The following is a 23509-nucleotide window of genomic DNA, read 5'->3' on the forward strand; positions in this document are numbered from 1 at the left end:
ACACAAGGTGATTCTGATGCATTAGTATCATACCATATGTCAAATTATGATTAAAGAAACAATGTTGGAATTGCTGGGTAGAGCTTTTCTTTAAATATAAATTGAGAAACATTTATTTGGTGTTTGTTTACCGGGATAAGCCAACTGGGCAGTTGCCCTTTTTCAGCAGCGGCCTGGGGGAAAAAGCCCCAGAAGTTACAAATGATGCAACAAATTTTAGAACAAAATGTATACAAAGAAATAAATTACACAGTTATTAAATAAGTGTATAGAAGTTAATGCAGTTCATAAAGTTGTTACAAATTCTATGAAAACTCAGTTTATTCAGAGGAAAGACTCACAATATATGATAAGGTAGCTGATAATGTGTCTAGTTGGTTCATTATTTACATAAGTCATATTTATAGAATTTCCTTTGAGTGTATTACTTAATGACTGTATACAGGGGTGAGGTCTTGTAGAGTGGGACATTGCTTAGCTAGGATTTAGACAAGAGCATAGCCAGGCATTGGATAGGTGGATCTTGAGAAGTATTTTGAATTGAGAGGGTTTAGAGATAGTTAAGATGCTCTGGGGGATCAAGTTCCAGGTAACAGAGATTTGATTAGAGTAGAGAGAGAGAGGTCTCCATAGTAGTTGTTAGCTTTTGTGACTTGTAATAGAAATTTATCAGAAAATCTCAGTTGTCTTTTGTTAGTTTGTGTTTGAAGTAGATTGCATAGCGCTGGACATTTCTGGTTGGTTTACTATGTTATGGGCCATTATTAGTTGAGTGTAAGGTAGAAAATTAGGTAATTCGAGACAGTTTAGTTGGCGTAAGGCAATACAGTGAATGGGATCTATATGTTAATTTTGTAGCAATTTTGGCAGTGTTGTAATAGCAGGCTACTGGCTTTGATTACTTTTTTTCAGATTGTTGAAAGGGGCAGAGGCGTAAAGAAGGGTAGAGAATAGATGAATTCTGGCAGTAGTTTGACTTTTGGAGTCAGTGAGATGTGGTTTAATCCTGTATAGAGAGCATAGTTTAATGTGAACTTTTTTATGGTTAGAGATGGATGTTTTTCGAATTTCACATTTTTATCTGTTGTGACACCAGGTAGCTTAGTATGTGATATAGATTCTATCTTAGTATTTTCAGAATATATTTGGAAGGAAGAGTGTAGGTCTTGGGTTTTGTTATTAGAGAAAATCATAAGTTTAGTTTTTTTAGGATTTAGAATTAATTGGGAGAGAGCCATGATTCTACCAATGTGAATGAAAGCTGTATTATTTCTTGCAGTTTTAGAGAGTGAAGGGGCTGTACAGATGAGTGTAGAGTCATCTGCGTATTGTATGATTGTGGGAAGGTTGGTAGTGGTATACAGTTTGTTGGTAAAGATGCTGAATAGGGGTTGACCAAGAATAGAGCCCTGTGGTACTCATAATGTAACAGGTAACAGTGAGGAGAGTTCACTTTGCCATTTTACAGCTTGTTTTCAGTCTGTTAAATGGCTGTGGAACCCTGTAAGGGTGGTATTGCTTAGTTTAAGGGATAGAAGTTCATTTAGTAGTTTTTGATGGGGGATGGTGTCAGAAGCTTTTGACGTGATTAAGAATATTGAGGAAACTAATTGTCCATTGTTTCTGAACTGGTTAATAGTATTTGTAAAACTTAAAAGAGCTGTGGTAGTACTGTGGTTAGGTCAAAAGCTATGTTGGGAGTTAGCGGTTTGTTTGCCTTTTTGGCTTTTCCTGGTTAGTGCCTGCCACAGCGGAACTCCGGTCCGCTAATGATTGGCAGTCGATTTTTATGGTGCTGAGTTGCCAGCCCGACGCCCAACCTTCAACGAAGGCACGCCCATTCACGCATGTCTTTTGGAGGCCACTCGACCATGGGGAGGACATGCAGACTCCACACAGAGGGCACTCCAGCCGAGAATCGAACAGGAGAACCTCTTGCTGTGAGGCAACAATGCTACCGCTGCATCACCACGGATAACGTATGTTGGAAATTTGCGGTAAGGTTATTAAATAAAAGGTAGTTCATGAGCTGGGAATGGATAGAATATGAAACTGGCTAAGTCAGAACAGAGTAGCACTGGTCCACCCAGCTATAAGACAGAAAGATTATTCATCGGTATCCCAAGCAGTAGTAATTTAATGGTGTGTGGGGTGGGGGGGCAAGAATGCTTTGTATTCAAGATCCTTAGGGAAAACCAGGGGTGATACAAGTCTTTTTAGGATCACTTGTATTCAGTTTGTATTGAATTTTCTTCCTTGGGAGAATGCATGGGACGGTCCATTGAACTGCCTTCAGACTAGCTTCAGCCTGCCAGCTGATGATGACTTGACAGTTATGACATCAGAGTACGTAACCAACAACCTTTAAATCCATGCATGCAAATTTTCACATGGGTTATGTGGTGAAAATCTAATGCAAGCATCCCACCAGTACTGGATTTGTCAATAAGCTTGGTAAGAACCTATTAGGCTACAACTTGAACAGAAGAACCAAATGTTTGAATGAGTTGAATAACTTTGGTAAACTGCCAGATACAACTTCAGTCAAATGACCTCATATTATGCATGTTTGAATTGTAGTTATAAGGAGCTATGTGACAATTGTGTTTTAGCAAAGTCTGAGTGCCTGTTTAGCATGTGGTAAAATCCTGTAGGGACAAAAATGTTTAAGACTTTGCTGACCATACATTTTATTTATTTATTTATTTATTTATTTTACATTTGTTTACCGGGTTAGTCCAACTGGATACATAAAAGGTTTTGAGTTACATTACAACAATTTAAACATAACATGGTAAATTTCAAACTAACATGGTTGCATGAATGAATGAGTTGAATAAGGAGTTTGATGACTGGGGATTAATCTGCAATTATCCTAGAAACCTGAGGACAGCGACACCTTTGTTTTGATAAGATAGTAGAAGGAAGAGAGTGGAGACGTATATACTAGTTAAACTTTGTGGTGTCCCCATGCCTAAAGACACTAGGGGTAAACAAGATCAGGATGGGGCACCTTTAAAAAGGAAGCTTAAAAACAAATTTCTGCCTCTTTTTGGTAGCAAGCAGTTAATTTACGATCTGTTTTACACAATGAGTGTTGTCAAGAACAGCATCGTCATTGGTAGCTGGCATGCATCTGTATTGCTGCTAGACATACAGGAACTGGAGAATATCAAATTCGGCTTCATATGTAACAAGAAACGTTATCCCTATGATTTTTCTTTAATATTTTGTTTTGCTAGGGATTTTCTTTTTTAGTCAAATAAAACTTCAATGAACATTTTAAATCAAATGACAACCGTCTTTTCTATAGTTCTAAAAAAATTTTGAATCAAGTGGTTAACAGCAAAACCTTTAAAATTCATAACACGCTTTAAAATTTGTCAAACATTCCTAAACCTGTAGTACTCCTAATTGTCTAGAGTACTTTATAAATACTGCAGACCACTACACAGTTGTAAGCTGTATCCAAACAGAATACAAATATCACTGAATTTTCTTGGCATAACTTCATATACATGTTGTTATACCAGTTTTTGAGATTTGAGTCCAGTTGCCCATTCTGCTTGTCCATCCTTTATAGATAACCAGTAACACGGTTGCAATCATGTCTACTCCGGCAGTATGCCATTTTTGGTAATTTATACCTTTGTGGCAGAATTCCTATCAGCCAGAATTTGATATGTCTAGATGGGTGTGCATGTCTTATTGCATAAACAATACCTTGTATAATTTGAGTCCATAATACATACATTGTAGGACAAAACCAGTCCATATTAAGATAATCTGCAGTAACTTGATAGCAGCGCCAATATGTACCGTCATTTTTGCCAGTTGTATATTAATTTTAAGAAAGGAGATTTATACTCTAGGTTTGTTAATCTGACAAAGTGTCTGCCTTCCACTGTGTCATTCCTCTTCTGCATTTGTCTCACCTAACATGGACTTAAGGTATGGGTCAGTGATTCCTATTGTAATGGACTGTTTGGCAGTGTATATTCATAAGTACTTCTAATTGTCATGGACTGTTATACCCCAACCCCATTCTAGTTACTAAACCCTATCTGTGATCATTTTTACCCTCCTTTTATACATCCAGTGGTACTTCATGGCTGCAGATAACTCCACTATCATAAGTTCTTCTTACCTGCTTTATCCCCCAGATCACTGAGCGGTAGAAGACCTTTACCATCTCCATATATCACTAACTGTAATGATGTCTACATTAATCCACCATTCGTAGAAAATACTTTTATTTTTATGGTGAGTAATGGATGATTTCATAGCTGTTAATTTAATGTGAGAGTGAGAGATGCTCTATTTGAATTCCAGTTCTGCCTTTCAACCCATAAATCCAGTTCTCTGGAATCCCAAATTTGGGACTGCATTGAGGATGTCAGTTGTCTCCTATCTCTTTTGTATACATACCTATCAAACAAAGCTGTAATGGTGCAATGAGGGAAAGCTTACCCCCCCTTTTTTTTTTTTACACTTGCTTATGACCCTATGGTTGGTTTGTATCTTTCCCAGGATATTGCCAAATGTTGCTTGTGGAATACGTCTGAGAGTAAGCAACACCCTAAGCATAATAGTCATTTTAATTATTTGGATTTTACTCAGTAACGGAAGAAGACACTTGCTCCATGCTACTGTGGCATCTTTAAAATATGAGAGCACAGGTAGTAGATTCTTCTTTGTAAGATTTTTATGTACTGACAGATGTATTTCTAGACATATGACCTCTTTCATCACTTTGAGTGGGGAGTCTGTGGACATTGACTCCATTTTATTGTATGTTATCACTGTTGATGGAAGTGTTTGTCACCTTTTCCTGTTAATTGTAATACCTGAAACCTCCACCTAAATGTATGTATAGTATGTAAAAAAAAAAAAAAAAAAAAAAAGAGAGACTGAATTATCCAGCCTAGTTAGCCAAACCATGCAGTCGTCTGCAAACCAAAAGGTGTATTTAATTACTCCTTCAGCATATTTACATTTGACCTCTTTGAGTGTCTTATCCAGATAGCAATCTGCTACCAGTGCAACCAGTACAAATAATAAGAGTGATGATTGGCAGCCTAGTCTGGTTCCTTTATGAATATGAAACCTTGTCAGTAGTACACCATTTCAAAATACTGCAGGCATTTGAGTTGCAGTAAAGCACTGTACAGTCTTTATGTAGCTTCTGTGGGACCCTAACCCTTTTATAGTTGCCATTGTTAGTTGACCGAACTGAATTCTTTATTGAAATTGACCAGTACAATGGCTCATGGCAAATTTAGATGTGTGGCATATTGTTGCTCGTTGATCCATTAACCTTAAATCTGGACTGTCATTCCTCCGTTTTATGATCCCTTATTGACTGAGGGACAGTGCAGGGAAAGCTCTTTCCTAACCTTACTGCTAGGATTTTAGCAAATATTTTTATGTATAAGTGAAGGAGTTAAATAGGTTTGTAATTTGATTTTGCTGTAATATCCTCAAGTAGTAGCATTATGAACATAGGTAACATGCATTCATGTGGAAATTTCCCTTCTAACCAGGACTGAGTTGCAAAACTCTTTTAGTCTTGGTACTATTTTATGCATATTTTATATATATAAAAAACAGCCATGAATGCAGTCCATCCTGGGGTCTTTACTGGTTAGTAACAACTTCAAAGCTGACTTCCACTGTTCCGAGAGGGATTGCTTTAGTAATTTTTTTACTGTACCTTTGTGAGAGATGGAAGTCCCAAACCTTTCAAAAATGTTTGAATTTCCCCTTTCTTCCCTTTAGTTATTGTTCCACAATACTTTTATATTTTTTGCTGACAATATATTTACAATTTTCTGATTGTTGGTGAGAACCTCCTCAAAATTCAGCCAGGCACTACATTTCTGTGCCAAAACCTTTTGCAAAGGAGTCCCTTACCCCCCCCCCCCAAATAAATTGCTTCATATGTTCCCGTTTATCTTGCTCTTTCAGAGAGTTTATTCCTGTACTGTACTTTAAGTTGTGTTGCAGAGTTAACTATCTATTTTTCTTCCTCTCCCCATTTATATTTCTCCTCCAAAGTTTCATCCTGATGTTATATCTTTATTCTTCCCTTCCTAAGCCATACTTTGGAATCCTTTTATGTGACAGTTAATTCTCTGTCTTAAACCGTTCCCATTGAATACATTTCATTCATAGCTAAGGACTTTTGCTTCACCCAAAATTCTTTAATCCAGGCCTGCATATTTTCTTGAAAGCTCATATCCCTTTATAACAACAGGTCAAGCCTTAATATTTTCTTCCTAACTATACAGTAGACATTATTGAATGTAAACTGGACCGTAGAGTGGTCTGACAGTGGTGATAGACATAGTTGTATATTTTTCACTCATTCCAACATATTGTAAACTAGATTACTGTTTTTTTTATCTAACTAGCCACTGATCCTGAAATATTATTAAAAGTGAAACTTCACAGTATGTTGATATCTTCACCTGAAAACATCAGTCAAATCACAGGTATCTTACAATATCTTAAGATGTCTTGCAACCATTGGTAGTCTAATCTCTATCACAGGATCTAGGGAGACATTAAATCCTCCCTATTAAAGTAAAATCTCTCTTTATGTGGCTGTCTAATTGCTTTAAAAAATCATCCATGTTTGTTATAGAGCCATCATTGTGTCCATAGAAGTTTCCCAATTTTAACTTTCCCTCCACGACCTGTACCACCAACAATATCCACATCCCATCTTTGTCCTCCTGTGACTTTAACGTAGGCCGTGTTAGTATTTTAAGCATTGGGAACACATCACTTTTTTTTGCTGAGGATGCTGAACTAGGGTATCTTCTTCCCTCCCAGTACTTTAATAAATTACCATCATATTTTCTTTTCAGTTTTGTAAAAAAAGTAGGCATATTCCCGTATGCTTTTTGGGTTCCTGAGAGCACTTACAGTAGAGAGTCGATTATCCGAACTAACTGGGACCAAGGGTAGTTTGGATAATCAAACATACGTTGAACTGGATAAAAAACTTCTAAAATCAAGGAATACACTTTTCAACCATTCAGCAAGTCCAGTGGACAGTAAAGAATATATTTCATACACAAGCAACCTACAAGTTCAAAAAACATGCAGAAGCTAATATGTATAATGTTTACGTTTTCAGACTTTGATTTTTCATATCCAAAAACTTTGGAAAACTGGGTTTGAATAATTGACGTTTCGGATAATTGACGTTTGGATAATCCACTCTCTACTGTAGTCTTTTCGAAGAAGAGGGCAGGTCTTTCACATTCCAGGATGTGTACACAAGTCCTATTATTTCTTCTTCTTTATCTTTATTACTTTCTACAGTCTCTGGGGTGGAATGAAACACACCTTTAGACTGTCCAACCACTCTGAAGGTCCTGTCTAGCATTATTTCTTAGGTGGTAATAACCCTATTGATTTGTATTAATAATAAGCATCAAGATTTATCTAAACTCAAAGAGAACTTAAGGAAGAAACAAGCCGTTACTAATCTGAAGTGCAATAATCTTTATATATCAGTACAGCTGAGCTAGTCACAAAGTACCTAAAAATACTAACTCCTTATAAAACTATTAAGCATATGTTCCTCCTTCCAGAGAACAAAGTATCCTTGCTCCCCAGACATCTGTGGAGCACTCGTTATAGAGTGCAGCCCTTCACATATACACAATATATTTCAACCATCTTTGCCAGGACCTGCTATCAGGATATTGCCCCAACAACCCCTTCTATCATAAAACCGTCATCCTCAAGTTTAATAAAAGGGGTCGTCCTAAATCAGTTTGTAATAGTAGTAGTAGTTATATGTGATCAGAATGGCTACTGGTATTCCTTCCTGGTGATATGCTCATGTCCACCCAGCTTATCTCAATTTGAGGTATCTCTGTCATTTTTGTTTCCTTCCCAAAACTGTCCATTTCACTTGAAGTTGCCATTTGATCACTTAAAACTTTGTATTTGTTGTGCTTTCAGATTGGGGTGTTAAATATATGTTTAGCACCTTGGAGACTTGCCCTTCTACATTTCTGATGACCCTCCTGCTTCTTTCCATCTCTTTTGTTGGGGGTACTTGAGAGATTTAGATGATGAGGGATTTGAGCATTTATCGACTTCTTTGTCCCTTTTTTTATTTTTTTAACACCATGCATTATGGATGGTTTCAGATCTTCGGCATAAAAATGCCCCACTCCCTGACCCTGCTTCTTAAAAATGTTTCTACTTCTGCTGGTGATTTAACTGAATAGGAGAGAGAGGCTGGAAATCGTAATTGGACTGTGGACTCCAGATCTCTGCTGAAAGTAAGAAATGGTGCCTGCGCTTTCCCTTTAGCATGCAGTGCAGTGCAGTGCTGCACTATAATCCCTTGCTTTCCTTAACACAACCTCTTGGTCGTAATAGTCTAAAAATTTTACTGTCATATGTCTCTGATTTCCCATCATTCTATTCCTTGGACTAGTTCTGTAGGCTGTGTATATACTACTATGTGATACTTTAAGAAAATGCATTAGTTCCCACTTCAGTAAGTTACTCAGATCATCTCCTTACAGGAATTTTGGCAGGCCAGTTATGACGTTTTGTTGTTCTCCTTTTTCCATGGCATCCCCCTTATTCTCAAGCTCTCTGGTCTCATTTGAAGGGCTTGTGTGGGTTGCGAGTGCGCAGTGAAAATGGCTGTTTTCTTTAGCTCAATCTGCTGCTGTACAAGTACTTGCTGAATACTTGTTAGCTGAACATAATGACTGACAGTGGATAATGAGGTTTGGTGCACTTCTACAGCAGTTGATTTCATTAGTTCTGCCAAGCTTGCAAATATGCTTTTAATATTGGCTATAGCCTCCAAAGCCACGGTTATACCTGTACACACGCTACAGCCAGTCATCTTACCCTGCTGCCACATTAAGAGCTACACACTGCAGATAATAATGCAGATTTACTTGGCACCTAAGTAAACTGCTAGGGTTGTCTCACGATCAAGTGGAACAGTATGACTTACAAAATAGTAATTTTACACATTCTGTTTTAGAAGTCTCACTTTCCAGAAAAAAAAAAAGAAAAAATAGTTAATGGAAGAGATCTGTATTAATTTACATTGCCCTCATCTCGTGCGTTCCCACAAATGCCTCCACTAGGGATTTCTTTTGGTCAGTCTTTTTTTTTTGCACTGCTGAGCTGTGGTTTATCCCTTTGTAACAACACAGTGAAGTAATTTGTTTCTAAGATGTCAAGCTTTGCAGCTTCATTTCATATGAGAAGTTGCACTGGCATTGGGGAAGGGGGTCACATAAGGGCCAGTATGTTTTCTTCAGTGTTTATATGGTGGCATTGCAGTTATTGTTGCTGTCTTGCAGTGCTTTGCTCTATGTTGGGGAATCTTTCAATGCTGAGTTTGCACAACCTTTGTGTCCACATATTTTTTTGTCAGGCACTTTGGTTTCCTGGTACATCTTAAAGTTGTGCCATAGATGAACTAGTTCTCCTCCCAGTTACCTACAGGCATATGAGTTTGTGTGTATCCTGCAATAAAATGCACGTCATCCAGTGTGAGTATATCTGCCTTGCACCCTTTCATTGTGAGATAGGCTTTAACTCCCCTGTGACCCTTTATTGGATTAAGTAGGTAATCCTCAGAATGAAGCATTGATTACCATTGTGTACCTACACAGTTTATCTAGCTTTCAGCTTGTCTACCTAAATCTGGACTGGGAAGTCAAACAAATGCAAGAGTCATATCTTTAAAGGTCTGCTAGTATCATTGTCCTAATGCAAGGGCTGTGTTTCACAAATATGAGGATTTAATATAGGACAGAGTGCCATTTGTTTAACAGTGAACGTGGGTGCATGTCTGGCTATCTTAATAGTGCCCTGAACAGTATAACTACAAATACAGACATATGGGACTCCTTTAGGGTGTCTCAGCTGCTTTTTGGAGGAAAAAACTCATTCAGTGTGTTGATGTAAAATTTCAGCATAAGACAGTCATAGTGCTTTCTGAGTTGTGGAGTGGTTACATTTCTGCATAGTACCTTGGTTTAGTAATTGGTTCAGGCTGATAGAGGGTCAGCAAAAAAAGGATGGGATTCTGTGTCCTGACAGTAGTTACTGTTCCTGGAAGCATGTTTTTATATATGTGAGTAGGAGTGGGATGAGTCTGTTACCTCACTCTTTGTAAAGGTCAGTTGTGCAGTAATCACTTCTATGTAAAGCATAGGTCTGGTGGATAGCTTTTGACTACATATAAGATTATGTAATTATTTTAAATGGTGTCGCTGAGTTTTTGCAACCAATTTGTGACTGCTATCACACATTCCTAGAGGCAATCTAAAACAGCAGAGTCCTTGAGGTAAGAATGCAAAGTCCTGGATTGCACACACTGTTTGGAAAGAGCAAAAGCACTTCTAGGGAGTGTGCAGGCCTAGGAGGGTCAAAGAAGTGGATAGCAGAGAGAAAGTAGATTACAAGACAAAAAAGTTGTAAAAGTGCCACATTGTTATAGTTGAGCTGGTGGGCTAATGATGTGCTTTTGGTACAGTGCATCAAATGTTTAAAGTGCAGCAGTGGGGGGGTAAGGAGCCTGTCACATGGATGGTAATGTGTGTGCCACTAAATGAGTAGGAGAGGAAATGTTAAAACAGAGCACTGTACAGTAAACCTTATTTAAATGTGTTTTTTTTTTTTTTTTTTTTAAGATGGCTGGAGACCTTTTTGACAGAAAGGAAAATGAGCCCCCCTTTTTAAAGGAGAGAGAAAAGAAACGTTCACGGTCCCGAGAGAGGAGAAATTCACCTTCGAAAGATAGAAAACGACATCGCTCCCGTGACAGGAAACGTTCCAGGTCACGGTCAGGAGATAGGTAAAAATAATGAAAGCTCATTTGACAGAGTGAATGAGATGACAATGCATGATAACAAATTAAACATTTAGTCAGTCATATTCTGTATTCATGGCAACCTTTGAAGATGATTTCATATACAGTCAACAAATCAGCACAGTTTGAGTAAACCATGAATAGGCTGTTCTGTCTCCTTTTGATGTGATGGACTAGTGCATGTATACATTTGGGAAGATTTTGGTAATGTGAACCAGTGGCTGGCCAATTATTCTACTCTCTGTGGCCAGCCACTGACTGAGAATATATAGCAGAGCGCTGAAATGTACAAGCTGTAAGAGGCGGACTGTGCAAGTCCCTTGCTACACTGGGTCATTGCTGTGTTTCAGGGAAATTTGTATGTAGACAGTATTGGAGGCTGGCTGTGAAGTGGAGGTGCTTTTACTGCTGCCATTACAGGTAGTTCTCTGTGGTGCTCTCATCCTGGGGGCATTATGAAACCAGGTAGATGGTTATCCACAATTGCAGGAGTACTGAGGTGTAGCTCTCCACAGAAAATGGAAATTGTGTTTTCTCTTGTGTGAAAATGCTGTCCAGCAAATACCTTTCCAGTCATACTGCACATTGGTAGAGTACTTAACAGCTAAGTCAGGTATTGTCATATTAAAAGGATGTGGCAGTTGGTGTATGTTTAGGTTTAAAATAAAATGGGTCAAATTATGCAGAGTTTATTTGGAGTGCTTACCTGTCTGGAAAGAATGGGTTTTCTTTATGCGGGTTTTTGTAGTATTTGTTAGCTGTCCCAGCTTGCAGTCGTCAGCAAACTTGGTCAGCCAGAGTCCCTCCATGTTGGCCTGGACTTCTAAGAAGTCGAAGCCAAACAGGAGAGGACCCAGGACCGATCCCTGTGGGACTTCTCTCGTGATTGGTCAGCAGTCTGACTTGGAGTCTGCTGCTTTCACACTGTGGGTTCTGTCCATGAGCCAATTTGCACCCCACCTAGTGATATAGGAGTCGATATCTAGTCTGGTCAGTCTATAAATAATAATTCCTGAGTGGGGAATAGTATCAAAGGCCTTGGCCAGATTGAGGTAGGCTGTATGAGCTGCCTTGCCCTCATCCACAGCTCTGGTGACTGACTCAAAGAAGTCAACCAGGTTGAGCAGGCATGATCTACCCTTTATAAAACCAAATTGCGTGGGATTCAGAGTTTGGAGATTCCCTATATCCTTGTTAATTAGGTCCATGATGATGCGCTCCATAGCCTTGCATATCAGACTCATCAGGCTAATGGGTCGATAATTCCCAGGGTCTGTAGTCCCCCCCCCCCTTTATGGAGAGGGATGACTGTAGCAGTGTGCCATTCTATAGAGACAAAGCCTGAGGTGAGGCTGTGATTGAACAGGGCACATAGGTGTGGAGCCAGTTCACTATGTAGTTCATGTAGAGTGCAGCCAGGGATATTGTCGGGTCCCATGGAAGCTGTATTCTTGGCCTTGGACAATACAGCTTTAACCTGTGCTGCAGTAATGCTGGGTGCCTGGCATTCTCCTGGTATTGTGATTGGTCCTTTGGGGGGGGGGGGTAAAGTTGGCACTTTATCTGTTGGCTCAGTATAGGAGGTACCATTGTGCAGTAACTCAGAGCAAACCTGTGTATTGCTGTGAAGATTCTTGATATAACTGTAGAAGGCTTTGTGGTCGTTTTTAATGTCTGCCACAATTCTGCCTTCATAGCTAGCTTTAGAGGTTTTGATGAGGGATCTCAGCTTTTTGTTGAGGCTAATAAGGGAGGTTTTCCAGTCTTGGGACTTCACCTTTTTCTGCAACAGTTTCTTCCTTCTGTTGTAGAGTTTGTTAATGGCAGGGGACCACTAGATTGGTTTCTTTTCTTTTGGAGGAGAGCATCTTGGTTCTGTTGGGTATGGCTAGTTCCATGCATTTATGTACGCATTCGTGCAGTACATTGGTGTATGATTCAGCGGTTATCCACCTATTTTCCATTTGCATGGGTGCCGTGAAGTTAGCCACCTCTGTTTTTAGGAGCCCAAGGTCGGCTCTGGAGAAGTTTTTCATGGTAGTTACCTTTGCTGGTGATGTGGGTGAGATGTGGATTTCTATGGTAATTAGTTTGTTGTCCGATCTAACCAGGGAGTAATTGACTATTGGTGTTGAGCAACGGTTGCCCGTGTTAGTAATAGCCAGGTCAAGGATGTTGTTTCCTCTGGTGGGATTAAGAATGAGCTGGTCAAGCGCATTGGAATTAATGAATTCCAGGAAGCGTTGGGGAAGTGTATTGGTGCACGAGTAGTTTTCCCATTTGATGGAGGGGTAGTTGAAGTCACCCAGGATAAGAGTGTTGGGTTGAAACCTAATAGTTTCCAGGGTGCTTAGGAATGTGGAGTGAGAGTCTTGGGACATGGTTGGGGACCTATAGCAGGCTACGACCTGAATCACCATCTTACCCACTATTAGTTGTACGTGAAGTATCTCTGATGCATTATGCTGGGCTACTAGTCTGGATGTTTGTATATCATATCCTTTATGAATATGGAGATGCCACCTGCCTTTGGAGCTTCGGTCCATGTTCTGGGGCCGAAAGGTGTGGAATGAGTTATAGCCTGGTAGCACAGAAGTGCTTTCTGCTGCTTTTAAACCAGCTCTCCTTACAGCACAAATGTTGATGTTCTCTATTTTGAGGAGTGCTTCGAGCTGCTTGAGATTTAGACTTCTAGCGCTGAGCAGCATGACCCTCATTGCATTTATTTATAGCTGTTACGGTGGTAATTTGGTCTTTGGAACGCCACCTAAAAATGCACAATAGGGATGGCAAGAGCCTTAGCCAGTATTCAGAAACCTAGGGGTGACAGATGCAGGCCATCTCTGACAAAGTATCGAGGTCTGTCATTCATGTCATCCCAAGGACATTAGTGTGCCTCACTATTGAGTCACCTATGATATTTGGGAAGCTGTTTTGCCTTAGGGGCTTAGGTTGAGGGGCACACTGTGTTTGTGAGCTGTGTGTCTTGTGATTTGTGCTGTGTTGTGCGTTTCTGATTTGGAGGTCTCTGCTGTTTGGGTAGATTTCTCTTGAGAGCCTCCGTGAAGGTGGGTGTGTGGTTTTGTGTTTTTATGTGAGAGCTGTGATGGTGGGTGTTATGGAGGGCTGTGTGTTAAATGTGGTGTGGTGCATGTGTTGACCTTCTCCTCTTGACCACCTATTGGTGGTCTTGGCTGGAGAGTGCATGTCTTGCAGCTTCACTGCCTCAGAATGCCCAAGTTCACCAGGTTAATAGGAGAAAGCACAGGGAACTGACTTTTAGATGTGCCAGGAGGAATGGTCATTTTTAGTAAGTACTGGAGCTGTTTCCTTATAGGACGTTTAGTGCTGTTAGCACTTGTATGCTACAAGAAGCCAGGTGAAGTGCTAGGCGAATAAGGTAGTTAAATGCAAGAGAGAAACAAACTAGCAAGATGTAAGGGAAAAATTGAAGACCATACTTTCTGGCACCGGTCATAGTTTACCCTAGCTTAGTGGTGCTGCATGGTGTGCAAACACGGGCTTTTAAAGCAGAAAGTTGAAAGGGCGCTAGTGCTTACCACTCCCACTGATAAGCTGAGAGACTTCCTTCTAACACAGAAAGGTCTGGAGAACTCAAACTAAAATACAGTCATGAATACAGCAAATCTCTGTCTGGACTACTCTATTAACAGGAAAGGCAGGAAAACAAGCTAGAACTTTTATTTTAATGGATTTGGGGTATAATGATTCATATGTATATGAAGTATATGTATGTTTATATTATAACGTTGGCTTTGGGAAAAAAAAGGTAGTGTGCCTCAAAAGATATGTCAGTGTATATTGTGGGAACATTCTCATGGGTAGCTAGGCAAGCTAGGAACAACTGAGGTGCTAATTGATCATTAGTACTGTATAAAAGGGAGTAGACTGCTAAAGCAGAATTAGGAATTTTGCTGGACCCTGTGAGGGATAACTTCTAGATTATATTTAGAAATCATGTAGTCTTAGATCTATGATTATGCCTGTTTGAAGCATACACTCCAAAACTTTAAAGGCAGCCTATTCCTGGAAAGGCCATGAGAAACTATTCTCTTGTTAGTTGAATGATCTTGGGTACTCTGTTTTTTTTTTCTCCAAAATAAGTAGGCTGTTATTTTGATTTTCCATTACATTTGTGAAAAAATATTTTTTTAACACCTTTATATCACTGAAGACATAGGCAAAAAGAAAAAAAAAATGCTGACAAATTTTATTTATTTATTTACATTTGTTAACCGGGTAGTGTCTGACTGGGCCAGTAGCCCATTTTCAGCCGAGACCTGGGGAGAAAAGCTCCAGCAAAATAGCTTATATATTTCAACTGTGGCCAAGTGTACAATAGGCAATGCAAAAATTATTCAATTAAAATATACCGTGAAGCTAGTTCAAAATATACAATTCAATTAACACAAATCTTGTAAGAAAGCATAAAAGCAGAATTTTACAAGAATTACAATCAACAGAATAACAAATAGAAAAAAAAAGAAGTGAAGAGAAGTGACTTATAGGAGAGCTGGAGAGAAAAATGTTAGAGTATGTACTGTGTTAAAAGTTAGAGTAAGTAACAAGTAGTTAGTGAGATTATCCTAGAACTGTTCAAGAGCACATCCAGTGTTGAGTAAGGTTCTTTTAGGAGAAGTTTGAACTTGTGATTGGGAAGTTTAGGATGTGTTGGGGGAGTGAGTTCCAGGTTTTGGCTATTTTATTTGAGTAGAGGAACACTCTGTAGTAGTTATGGGATTTAGTTACCTTTAGAATTGATTTTTCAGATGATCCAAGGGGTCTAGTGTTGGAAATTTGTTGGACAAGATAATTGAGAGCAGGGCAGTTGTTGGGTTTTTGGATTATGCTGTGAGCGGTGCTTAGTTGGTTGAGAGATAACAGGCTGGGTAATTCAGTCCAATTGAATTGATGAAAGACATTACAGTGGTGGGATTTATGGGGTATGTTAATGGGAAGCTGTGCTGTTTTGTTGTAGCAACTTTCTAGGTTGTTTAAATCAGTTTTGCACAGATTGGTAAAGATTTGGGACCAGTAAAGGAGGTTAGATGGTAGGTGGGATTTAGCTGTGGCTAGTCTGGCATTGTTGGTTAGGAAATGTTTTGCCCTTTGGAGTGTATTTTTTAACTGTTGGGAATATGTGCCTATCAAATTTTAGACGGTCATCTGTTGTTATTCCAAGAAGCTTAGTTGGACTGACCAGCTCAGGTTTTGTGCCGTTGGCGGATTAGACAGATGGGGGGGGGGTATTTTAGTTTTATTAGAACCAAAAAAACATCAGCTTACTTTTGTTAGAGTTGACAAGTAGTTTGTGGGTGGAGAGAGAGAGAGTTTTCAATTTCTTGTAGGGATTTTTGTGTTTTATCTTGAAGTTCTGAAGAGTGTGTGTCTTTGTGTGTGCAGAGCAGGTAAGAGAGGTGTGTGACGGCCATGCCCTGGCCCAGCAATCAAGGAGCCTCAGTCCTCATCACTAACACCAGGGAAGGGCGTCCCATGTAAGAAGAAAGGATAACAAATACACACAGTAAAGTACAATTTCCCTTAAGTGCACACAGAGATCACAGCCACTCTGGGGCTGGTTGCTCCCCATGTCCCCAATAAGACTCCTCACTGGCACAGCTATAGGGTCCAGATCTCAGCCTAGCTGGCAAGCTAAAACCTCCAGTACCCTCTCTGTCAAACCAGTGTTTCGTGTCCCTGCCCAAGTAGCTGACACACCCACACACTTTGAGATAAGTATTTATACAACTTCACAGACACTCCTGGGAAAGGCTGACACAGATTCTCCAGCTGTGCCCCTTTACCCAGACTATACTGTAGTAATCACTGCCACCACCAGCTAATAGTTATCAGCTACCCAAAGGCCCTTAAAAGGGGGTACAATTATTACTGTGCAATATTATTATCCAATTAGTAGTATAGCCCAGGGCTAAATCTATAGGAGAGGCTTAGATAGTAAACTCTATAAATATGCAATGTACTCTAGAGCTTAACTTCTCTACATAAACCAGCCACAGTTAAGAGGTTTTAAAAATATTTAATAATAAATACTAAAAACACAAGACAATACTACTACACCACAGTACCACTGAAGAGTTCAGAGATCACACAGAAACTTAAAATAATTCTGTGGTACAGTTCTGACATAACAGAAAAATACTTAGTGTAATCTTTATAGTCCTAGCTATTTTTACAAGAAAACATACTTCTGAAATAACTTACTTAAGATGCAGGCAGAGTGCTGAGGTTGGTTATCAAGACAAGAATGCTTAACAATCTCTGGTTCTCACTGTTTAAATTGAAACTCCAGTTCTGATAAACATTACATCATCTTTTTCACCCTTCCTGGAGTTCCCAGGCCACACATTAACTGCATTTACATTCCTTTACACTTGGAGCAATAAAGGACATTCCATATGTAAATTCTGGTCATTAACTTTAGCCTTAAAACAATAGTTAGGATGCTTACTCCAGACACATCGACTCCAAATTCTAACTTCAAAGGACATACAAAACATAATTGTAATTTCAAAGAACATTGAAATGCTTGGCTTAGTTTTCCTTACAGCAAATGGCAATGTTGCTATAGTCTTGAAGTTCACATTTTACAGTGTTTTCTTTCATTTAAGAAACAATCCTGTATTTTACATTTATATTTACAAATTATAGAATTATGTATCAAATTCTATTTGACTAGGCTGGCAGCCTTCACCCCTTCTCTACCAGTCTTCACAAGGTGTCATTGGTGTATTGAATGATGGCGGCTAGTTGAGTGGTGGAAGTGAGATTATTGGTAAATTATAATGAAGAATAGGGGTCCAAGGATGGAACCTTGGGGTACTCCTGTAGAGATTGGTAGTAGGAAGGAGAGCTTGTTTTCCCATTTGGTAGACTATTGTTGGTTGGAAAGGTAGCTGTGAACCAGTTTAGGGATGTTGGACTGAGGTTGTATTCCACAAGCTTGTTCAGAAGAATTTGGTGTGATGCTGTATCAAAAGCTTTGGACAGATCAAGAAAGCTAGATGCGACTAGTTGACTGTCATTTTTAAGGAATACATCTTTCTAAGATTTTGGTTAGTGGGGAGAGTATGGCAATGGGTCGGTAGTTAGAAAAGTTAGTAGATGGGCCACCTTTGTGAAGGTGTTAATGTGTGATATTTTCCAGAGGAGAGGGACATACTGTTCCGAGAGCGGTTGATTAAAATAGATATTGGACAGGAGATATTGGCAGCAGCTAGTTTAGAAATTCATTGGGTAAGTGGTCGGCAGTGAGAGAACAGGAGTAGGTACTGTTAAAGATGTGTTGGAGTATTACTTGTGAGGGAGGTTATTGAAATAATAAAGTGAGTATTAAATTGGGTTCCTATGCATTAAGTGGTATTGTTAGTTGAAGGTGCTGAGGTTGAGGATTTTCCTATGTTTAGGGAGGTCATTTATACATTGCCAAAATTTTTGGGTGGAACTAGGTTAACAAAATATTTCTTGACATATTAGATAAAGTATTGTACAGCGAGGTCTAACTGGAGATATTTTAATGGTGATCATTCGCATTGTTGTAGCATAGGTTCATAGGTAGGTACTAGGCTATCGGCCCAAGGGCCTACGTAAGCCTAGCCAACAAGGTTCCCTGGCTTACGCCACCCAAGAAAGTTAATTTCCTGTGCCCCTGTCAAGCAGAGCCACAGAAGTGATCCCGGGGTGTATTTCCTATTTCCCATCCACTCATCAAGATGTTTCTTGAAGAGTGCTAATGAGGAACTTTGCCTGACATAGATGGGTAGCTTGTTCCAGAGTATAGGAAGTCTCTGGGTCAGGAATCTATCCCTCCAGCATGTCCTGTTTATTGTGGTGACAAGGTTTAGGTCCCTAGAGTGTGTAGCTTGGAGGGATTGGGATTTCTTTAGGTGTAGCATGTCCAACGGCTGTGGGTTTAACATAGCTTTATATTTTAGGCAGAGATCTCCTCGGAGTAGGCAATATGCTACAGAGTCAAGCTGGAGTTTTTTGAGACCGTCAGTGTAGGGCATCTTTTTGAGGCCAGTAATCCTCTTTGAGAGGTACTTTTGTGGCCTTTCCAGCTGCTGCAGATGTCTTGTGAGGTACATTCCAAAAGGGGCGTTGTACTCTAGAATGGGTGTGAGTGCCGAGTAGAGGGGAGCAATGACCTCTTTTTTTTTTCCTGGATGAGGACCCTTTTGTAATGAGGTGTGCCACGTAGAAGGATTTCCAGACTACTGTGGCGATGTGATTGTCAAAGGAGAGACTACTGTCCACCTGGGTACCAAGGTCTCTTATCCCACATTCAGCGTTAAGTAGGCTGCCATTTATGTGGTAGTTCATGGTTACCGAGTTGTTAACCAAAGGGAATGATAATGCACTTTTTGGCACTGAGCTTGAGGCCATGCTTCTGACTCCAGGCGTCTGTCTCAGTGAGAGATAGAACTGAATATAGAGGGAAAGAAGTCTTTTGCTGTTGACTGTTGATGTAGTTGAATATGATGTTGTTAGGTATGTGAACTCATTTTCTGAAAAGGAAGGTTGGGGATAAGTGAATCTGGAAGGCAGTCTGCTGGGTAATTTAGGTTAGGTTTATTAATTGGTATTCAGCCTAATGGTTGTTTTATTGGAATGTTTGTCTATGCGAGTGGGGGAGTTGATGGTTTGTGAGTAGTTAAAGATTAATGAAGTTGGATGGGTTATCAGAGGAGCATGTAAGCCAGTCCAGGTTAAAATCACCTTGTAGTATTGTTTCTTGGTTGAAGTTTATAAAATGTACAACCAAACTGACGAACAAAAAAAAAATACCGGTTCCTCCTGTGTCTTGGGATCCAAAAACTCCAACCAGCCAAATGTAAGTTCTGAAAAGAACTGAACCAACCACAAATGGTAAAAATGATTTAATAAAAAGATGTTCCGTTAAGCGCTTTCACTTACAACAACAGTAAGCTTCTTCAGAACTACCAAATACCCAGTAAAAAGCATTTAAATAACTTTTTTGGCGCCAACAATGTAGCGAACTTCTTAAAGAAACACACAGCAAAAACATACACAACGTATCATACTCCACCCTAAATCATTACCAAAAATACATAATAAAAAATCAAAAAAGCACAAAATACACTACAATAATCCATACTATCTGAAATATCTAAAATAAGAATAAAAAACAAGAATAAAAACATATATATCCTCATGTTAACATTAATAGAGGCTTAATTGTAATAAAATCATTTAGACCAGGTTCAGTGGAAGCATCTGTTTAAATTTGCCACCATAGCTCCTTGTAAGACAAATATGCCTTAAAATTACCCCCTTTGGAGTCTATAACTACACTATCCAGAATTGCAAATTTAAAATAATGCTTATCACCACATTTATTTATATGTCTATATAACGCATTATTCACATCCTTAGTTTTGATGCTATACAGGTGTGAATAAATGTGTTTATTAAATTTTCTCTCCGTTTTACCTATATAATAACCTGAACAAACCATACATAAATCAATGTAAATAATCATTTTGGTTTGACGATTCCCTTGTTTAAGCCTAATTTTAGTATGAGTAACATTATTCAGGATAACATTTTCCCCTTCAAAAATGGAACTACATTGCTTACAACCACCACATTTTCTCGTATACTTTTTATTGTTATTCCCTTCTTTACACCAACACCCTCTATCCAAATAATATTTCAAATTCTTTCCTACTTTAACAAATTGAGGCGCTTTTCCCAATATTAATGAAATTTCCTGATCAGCTAGTATAATATTCCAATTATTTTTAAATATATTCATAATTCTAGTTATATACGGACCGTATTCTAAAACACAAACTCTATTAAAATTGCTATCCTCTTTATACTTTTCATCACAAGTACCACTCATATTATTATGGGTCTTATTAACATATTTATAATTGTATCTTAATAATGGTATATACTTAATACCCCATTCTTTGATAACATATTCACTAATATTTAGCATCATATGGTTGTCACATCCTCTTTCCTTAAAAAGAGACGTGATAAATGTGACCTCTTCTAACATATCTTGATAGTCTGAGGTCATTCTCACTGCTCGTATAATTTGCCCCTTATATATATTAGAAAATTGTTTATTGGGGTGATTACTACTATATTCGAGATAGCTATTTGAGTAGGTATTTTTGCGATAAATTTTAGATTTAAATTCTTTCTCATATTTAAAAAACAAGGTGTCAAGGTAGGGAACCCCTTGTTGACTTTTAAAACTAGTAAATTTGAGGTAACTGCTACTTAGATTGATATATTCAAAAAACTCTTCAAAGGCTTCTACTTTTCCTGCCCATAAAATGTATATATCGTCCATATATATAACATAGTACCTCACTTTTTTCATATATTCACTAGTAAATAACATGGTCTCTTCCCAATCTAACATTACTAAATTGGCATAGATGGGAGAACAAGCTGCTCCCATCGCTACACCCTTACTTTGTCGAAAATATTCTCCTTCAAAGAAAATATAGTTGTAATCAAGTACCAATGACATCATATCTACTAGTAAGCAGTTGGTGTCCCAATCAATGTCTGCATATTTTCTAATACTACTAGCAAAGGCTTCCAGTCCCTCTAATTTCGGTATACCGGAAAAGAGGTCAATGACATCTATAATGACAAGAAGTAGCTCTTCATCATATAAGTTTATGGGATAATTTTTCAAAAAAATCCCAAGAATCTTTTGCAAGATGAGATACTTTTCCATAAATATGTTTTAAGGAGGTATCAATAACAGAACCAAGGGGGAAGGTCTTAGACCTACTTCCTGAGATAATGGGTCTAAACGGAGGATCTTCGATGTCCTTGTGTATTTTCGGAATCCTCACTATCGAAGCCAGAGTGGGATGCTTTACCTTAATAAACTTGTATGTACTTTCAGTGATTCTATGATCTATAAGGAACTCCTCTATACACATATCGATCCTTCTATACCCAATGTTGATCTCATTAAGTGAAACGATCTGATAGTTACCTGATGTGTAAAGTATATCATGTATTTTAGAAGAATATATCATATTATCATAGATGACTATGCCTCCCCCTTTGTCGGGTTTCATAACCCTAATAGATTTATTTTTCTGTGTCCTGCAACACCTTCGATTCAAGTTGAGACAAATTGTAATAAGGTTTCATACTAGACCTATTAACCACATTATTTAACTGGTAAATCTGTTGTGTGACAATTTTGTCATATATCGAAATATAAGGATGCATAGAAGTCATAAATGTACTCTTTTTAGTCATATTTCAAGTTATCACCTTACATTCAGGAGTGTATAAGGTATTGTGAGTATCTCGAAACATGATAGCTAAGTTTAATTTCCTAATATATTTCTTAGCTTCAAAAATGGTGTCTACTACATTAAATTTCCTGACTGGGATATATTTCATCCCTTTTGACAAAAGATCAAAATGTGTAATGTTCAATTCTAAGTCCATATAATTGTAGATGTTAAAATTTTTATAAGTAGATATAACTCCATCTACTACGATTTGATCCGCATTGGTATATGCTATACTGATTAGAGTGGTTTACCTCTTTCCTTCTCTCCACGCCATTTCCTTGTGTCCCTGTGATGTTGATAATACCCATTGGGTGGTACCTCTGTCTGTTGGTAAACACGGGGATTGTTGGTGGGTACAAATTTCCTCCAATTCTTCCCCTGATAGTAATACTTCATATTTCCCCTGTGATCCCTTTCTAAAAAAACTTGAGTTGTTTTCCTGTATGACTCCACCTTGAGTATAATTATAAGGTGTCTCTTTATTCCTATTCCATAAATAGGCCCTACCCTTATTGTATTGCTCCAAATCTCTTAAGTTTCTTACTTTTATGAATATATACTTTTTTAATGGAATTTTCAGCATCTCTAAACTGTTTAGTGTACAGATTTTCCCATTGAGGGAACATCAAATCATTTCTTATTATTTCATTTATTTTTTCCACTTCATGTATCAATTTTGCTAACTTTTCGTCATTAAATTTAATTAATAACTGCATGAACTTAATACCACATTCATCATTGTTGGCGCAAAAAGTTATTTAAATGCTTTTACTGGGTATTTGGTAGTTCTGAAGAAGCTTACTGTTGTTGTAAGTGAAAGCGCTTAACGGAACATCTTTTTATTAAATCATTTTTACCATTTGTGGTTAGTTCAGTTCTTTTCAGAACTTACATTTGGCTGATTGGAGTTTTTGGATCCCAAGACACAGGAGGAACCGTATTTTTTTTGTTCGTCAGTTTGGTTGTACGTTTTATCTAGTTTTTATCCGGGTTCCATCATGGAGTCTGATCGGGAAAAATCCCCCAGCATTCTCTACAGTTCTGAAAAAGATAGTATAGCTCTAGTACAGGCAGAGCTTGCTAAATTACATGGAGAAGTGAGTAGACTTTCTTCAGTGTTGACAAATTTCGGCAAAAACATCTTTTTGAAAGAAAATATTGGTGCGTTACATCAGCCGACATCGTAGCGTGAGACTTTGGACCATTGTGTTCGTGGTAACTCTCCATTTGCTACTAGAGAGTCTAATGACAGTATGGAAGATACTCAGGATTTACCCAATTACACCATTCA

The 23509-nt window shown here is 38.5% G+C and overlaps 1 protein-coding gene across 1 annotated transcript in view; it reads left to right on the top strand.

Annotated features, from left to right (window-relative positions):
- The window catches only part of DDX23 (DEAD-box helicase 23), a 497343-nt gene that overhangs the window by 13784 nt on the left and 460050 nt on the right, over window positions 1-23509 (top strand). The window contains exon 2 of the mRNA XM_044083796.1: window positions 10695-10858. Within this exon, the coding sequence (XP_043939731.1) occupies window positions 10695-10858 (164 nt within the window). The remainder of the gene's footprint in view (window positions 1-10694; window positions 10859-23509) is intronic.

Source organism: Protopterus annectens, chromosome 9.part0 (assembly GCF_019279795.1).
Source record: "Protopterus annectens isolate FY-2018-M chromosome 9.part0, PAN1.0, whole genome shotgun sequence".
Taxonomy (NCBI): Eukaryota; Metazoa; Chordata; order Ceratodontiformes; family Protopteridae; genus Protopterus; species Protopterus annectens.